This window comes from Dipteris shenzhenensis, chromosome 1, assembly GCF_047967505.1.
Source record: "Dipteris shenzhenensis isolate YYH24624 ecotype China chromosome 1, Dip_SZ_1.0, whole genome shotgun sequence".
NCBI classification, from domain to species: Eukaryota; Viridiplantae; Streptophyta; class Polypodiopsida; order Gleicheniales; family Dipteridaceae; genus Dipteris; species Dipteris shenzhenensis.
The window spans coordinates 23,623,302-23,628,422 of NC_141596.1; the positions used below are offsets into that span (position 1 = coordinate 23,623,302).

General features: G+C 42.4%; 1 protein-coding gene across 1 annotated transcript; it reads right to left on the reverse strand.

Annotated features, from left to right (window-relative positions):
• Positions 1-755: 755 nt before the first annotated feature.
• On the reverse strand, positions 756-2,777 carry LOC147905568 (trans-cinnamate 4-monooxygenase C4H2-like). The gene is made up of 3 exons (XM_087380678.1): positions 1,924-2,777; positions 1,674-1,807; positions 756-1,579 (listed from the first exon to the last, which is right to left on the reverse strand). The coding sequence occupies exons 1-3, from the start codon at positions 2,715-2,717 to the stop codon at positions 984-986; spliced, it is 1,524 nt and encodes a 507-aa protein (XP_087236804.1). The 5' UTR covers positions 2,718-2,777; the 3' UTR covers positions 756-983.
• Between the last annotated feature and the right edge of the window lie 2,344 nt (positions 2,778-5,121).

Genomic DNA, 5,121 nt, shown 5'->3' on the forward strand with positions numbered 1-5,121 from the left:
TTATACCAAAATCTAGATGTTGAGTGAAGGCAGTTTACGATAGGGACTAATGGAAGTTCATATGGCATGTCTTGTGTAGAATGGGGCTTGGACAACACTTAAAAATGTGGTGAGCAGTGTTTTTTGCTTGTCACAAAATATGGGAAATGATCTGCCATGTAGGGGAGACCAATGTAAATGTGTAGATGCATATGCTAGCATTTTACACAAGCATGCAAGATTTGAAAAGTTTCATACGTACTAATTGGGTACTTACTAATTGGGTGAACAATTTCCCAATGCTTCCTCTCCTTTAGAAAGGAAAGGACAGAAGGCATTCCCCCATGATGCACGATGCCTTAGGTTGCAAATATGGAAAGATATAGGTTTTTACTCATCACTTTTGAAATTATTCAAGTTGGAGCTTTGTAGTATTGTTTTTGTATTTCATCGAAAGAGTCCATATTGATGCAATGGATTGTAGTTCATCAACACATCTCTTGAAACTTTCAGGTCACCCTACTCAACATAAACACCACATCTTGACATTACAAATAAGAGGGTGCATATATAGACATTATTATGTTGCAGTGTATGTAATCAACATCTTCAATAACTTAGACTCTCAAAGTAGCAGATAAATACTTGACAACATTAATGTTATTCTATGGGCTTCAATACCCTCTGCAATTTAGAATCTTTCATTTCATAAGTACTACATTAGAAGGACAGAATCCATTCTTTATAAATTTATGTATACAAACAAGCAAGGGGTGTTCTTGAGGGAACCCTTTCACTAATACCCAGATTTTTGGCCCGCCCTAGGGGGAAGGCTATAGTAAAGGACTCCCCCTCTCAAGAAAGGAAAATTCCACGCTTTTGAAATTAGGGAATTGCTTTTTGATTATTGGTTGTTTGTATGACTCGTTTGGATTAATCCTCACCACTAGAGTCGAAGAATTTGGCAAAAATCGAAATACAATTGAAAGTGGGCAATTAACTACTCACTCAAGAGGCTTCATCACAATTAGGGAATGGTTCTTGATATGGAGGCTGAATTGCCCGCCCTTCTCCGCAACATCCACTTTGTCTTGTCCAGGAGGTGGCAACAGCTCGAATGTCTGCACCATCCTGCCCAGCACGAGAGAGAGAATTGGCATGGCCAGAATTATGCCTGGGCAGCTCCTCCTCCCCACTCCAAAAGGCACAAACCTGAAATCGTTGCCATTAGCCTCAATATTCTTCTCCTCCTCCAAAAACCTCTCTGGCCTGAACACTTCCGGATCCTTCCACAGCTTGGGGTTGTTAGCAAGCCACCAGGCATTCACCAAAATCTTGCTCTCTGCAGGAATATCATACCCAGCAAGCTTAGCCTGGTTAAGGTTCATGTGAGGCACCAGCAAAGGAATGGCCATGTGGTATCGCATTGTCTCCTTGACAACAGCCTGTAAATAAGGCAGCTTGGTGGTCTCTGGTTCTGTCACTAGCACTCCACGACCAAGGACTGTATCAAGCTCGTACCTCAGTTTCCGTTGTACATCAGGATTGTTGACTAGCTCGGCGATACCCCACTCGATGGACCATAGCGTGGTCTCGATGGCTGTGGCACCAAAAAACACAGGTTCAGCAAATGTTCGATCCAGAAGGAATCACTCTTCAGACAGAAATGAGTTGTCTTAGAGGGAAGCAAGTACCAGCAACGTTGATGTTTTCGATGATGTATAGGACGTTATCTTCGTTGATCTCTCCTTTTGCCTCTGCTTCCAGGATGTGGTCGATAGCGCACTTTTCTTCGTTACTCTTCGTCCTCTTGTTGCTGAGAAGCTTTCTGTGACGGACGCAAATCAGGTTAGACCAAAATCAGGTTAGCTCCTGGGACAGACGATAGCTTCTTTAATATTGAGAAGCGGTGCAAGTATGCAGTCAAACACGAGAGATTCTCACTTGTGCTCGTCTAGGAAAGCGTCCTTGAAGACTTGCAATCGTTTATCCTTGACTTCTTGACAACGCTTAAGGTAATTCTTCAGCAACGGCCTGAGAACGGGGATAAAATCACCATAATTATACTCGAAACTTTGTGCCAAACGACTACGCTCGTTGTTGAGAGCCCTGAGCTTGAGGAAAAGAGGGTCGTCCACGCTCTCGAATCTCCTGTCAAAGAGCATCCGGTACATGTTGTTGTACATGAGCAATTGCAGCCTGTGCCGAAGGACGATTCCAGTGGAAGCCGAGTCCTTGTGGACTTTCACATCCTCGATGACTTTGTCGATCTCTGCTTCCCAGCCCCCTCTGTATTGTTGCACCACCTTGTTGGTGAAGAAGGGGACGGTCATGATTCTCCTCATGCGCCTCCAGTGATCACCATAAACGGTGAAGACCATGTCTTGGCCCTTGCCGGTGAAGATATCAAAGACGACATTCCGGGTGCGAGATCCGAACTCGACGCCCTGGGTGTGGAGGACCTCCTTGGCGAGCTCAGGAGAGGAGACAACGACGAGGTTGCGCTGGCCCATGCGGAGGAGGAAGAGGTCGCCATATTTCTGGCCGAGCTCAGCGAGGTTGCGGTGGTTGAGGTCGTCGCCGACCTGGAGCCAATTGCCAAAGATGGGGAGGGAGAGGGGGCCGGGGGGAAGCTTGAGCTTGCGGGAAGAGAGCTTGAAGGCGAGAAGGGTGAGGGCGAGGATGGCGAGGAGGGAAAGGAGGGTAGATTCGAGGGAGAGGGGGGGTAGGAAATCCATGGAGAGGGCAGCAGAGATGGTGTGTATCAATCAAAGGTGCTTGATGGTACTAGAGAAGGAGATGGTAGTAGAAATGTGCTTGAAGTGTGGAAGATAAGCGTGCGTCTATTTATATATAGAATTCTCGAATTTATTATTAGAGACGTTGACTGGTCTTTCGCCTCCTCTCGTACAGGGCTTTTGACTTATTCAAGGGATTGGACTCGGTCAACCTTCTCGCTTAGAATGCAGTGTGCGCCTCCTTTTACAAGCTATGTGCTATTCCTGCAGGCTGCCAATCTTAATTCAGTCTTAATTAATTAATCACTCTCATACTCCTCACTTAATTAACCTAACCATTTCACCCTCCTCCCTCTTGGCTCCTGCCTCCATTGCGGCTCTCTGTCATATCCACTCCCTCCCATCAGAGACCCCTTCCCTCATAGCTCTCGCTCTCTCAGCCACTCCCTCCCTCATAGCTATCCCTCTCCCCTCAACACCTACACTCCTTATAGCTCTAACTCTCTCCCCTCTCCTGCATATACCCGTTGGGGGTGGGTGGCTACAAACTTCTCGAATCACTGGGGCCCATCAAAGCTTCCCAATGGAATAATCGACGCGCGACATTGCTAAGCCTACATTAATCGAAACATTGCCTCACAACTTACCTTAATCAGACATCGGCGCCCCCCCTTGCAAAAACAAATGAATTAATATAACACAAATTGAAACTGGAGGGCCCTATTGACCTTGTGCTAGTTGAGCGCTTCATGCCCATGGTTTTTAGTTAGTGGTTTTACAAAGCTCACTAGGTCATGGTTTTGAGAGCGAGGTCACATTGCAAATGACAAACATGATGATATTTAACATTTAATTTCCCATATAAAGCCTTTTCCCACCCTGTCATAAGGGCTTTATCATTAGTTCTCATGTATATTATAAAATTACTCATTTTTTCCCTAATCTATCTTAGCTTGCAGATAATCCAGTATGTCTCGTAAAAACATTACAGCTAATTTCATATTTTAAAACCATCAATATATGATGGAATCACCCATAATACTAACCATCTAGCCTAGCAAAACACAAGTCTAACATCCCAAACTACACCACGCAAAGCATCAACTAGAATCCATGCCACGTCTGATGTGATCTTACATGACTATAGCTTAAAATAATATCCATGCCATGACTATAGCTTAAAATAATATCCTTAGCAAGTGATTAAGAAATATAATGTAGCATCCCTCTTGCTTGGATTGCAAACTGACCTGAGTTGTGTATTTGACTTAATGAGTCAATGAGTAGGCATGTGAAGAATCTCTTAGATATTCATCAAGTATCATCGTCAGATGGTCAAACAATATCTTTTAGAGATCTTAACCTTTTATTAATCAAGACATAATGAACAAGAGATTATTATTGATCTCATCCAGTACAACTAAAATCTATTATTTGACGTTGATTCATGGTAACTTGATGTTAATTTGGTACAGGTTTTGATTATTGTATTTGCCAAATTCCTCAACATTTACACCGTCTAGTATGAGTATGGCATTGACAAATAATAACAAATACAATACTTGATTCTTTAAGTCTTTTTCTTATATTGTGAGTAGTAATAATCGACAAATACTAATCGATTGCCAACTAAAAATATGCATATACATCATTGCCTAACACATTCCAAAGTTTGTGATCATTAACTTAATTCTTTGGTAGCTGATAAGGATCCAATATGTATATTCTTCAACTGCTGTAAGAATATACATATCTTGTTGTTTACATAGTCAATGAGAAGTGAGCGTAGATCACTGATAAGGATCATTACAAAGAAAAATCTTCTCCATGGAAGGCCAAGCTTCATCAATGTATTGGATGGTAGAATGAATGAGTCCATTTGTTTGAATAGTATTCACATGTGCTTGCAAAATTTCATCTCTTATGTACTCTAAATGTATTGTTGTCTGAGAACATGTTGCATAATTGCCATCACTTCAGCTGAATACACTTGTTGTGGCTTGTCCTATATGCTATTCAATAAATCCGATTCTCAGGTGCTCAATCACCCATCCCCCTCGATCATATGGCCCATCTTACTGATCCAATGGGCATGTCCTATTGAGCTAGTTATGCTTTGGTGGTTAGGTTCCTCTAATCTGTGTATTCTTTACAACTACAAATGCCAAAATGTATTTGAAGAGGTTTAGTGTACAGGGATCATCCCCCTACTATCTGAGTACCTACAGCTTGCAACCTAGCTTCTATCTACCATTATGCAAAAGTTTAGTGCCTTTCATTGCTGCCAAATTTAATTGGCAATGAAGCTAAGAAATACCCTTTGACAATCTAAGTGCAACCTCATCATCCAATGTGCATGCTGCTATAATATGGATAATTAATAAGAAAAGACACGGTGCATACG

What these genes read in the sequence shown, in the direction of transcription:
- LOC147905568 (XM_087380678.1), bottom strand. Translation starts at nt 2,717, where the DNA reads ATGGATTTCCTACCCCCCCTCTCCCTCGAATCTACCCTCCTTTCCCTC. An exon ending in GCTTTCCTAGACGAGCACAA is followed by an intron (nt 1,808 to 1,923) that starts GTGAGAATCTCT and finishes CGTCCGTCACAG; the next exon opens with AAAGCTTCTCAGCAACAAGA. An exon ending in CGAAAACATCAACGTTGCTG is followed by an intron (nt 1,580 to 1,673) that starts GTACTTGCTTCC and finishes TTGGTGCCACAG; the next exon opens with CCATCGAGACCACGCTATGG.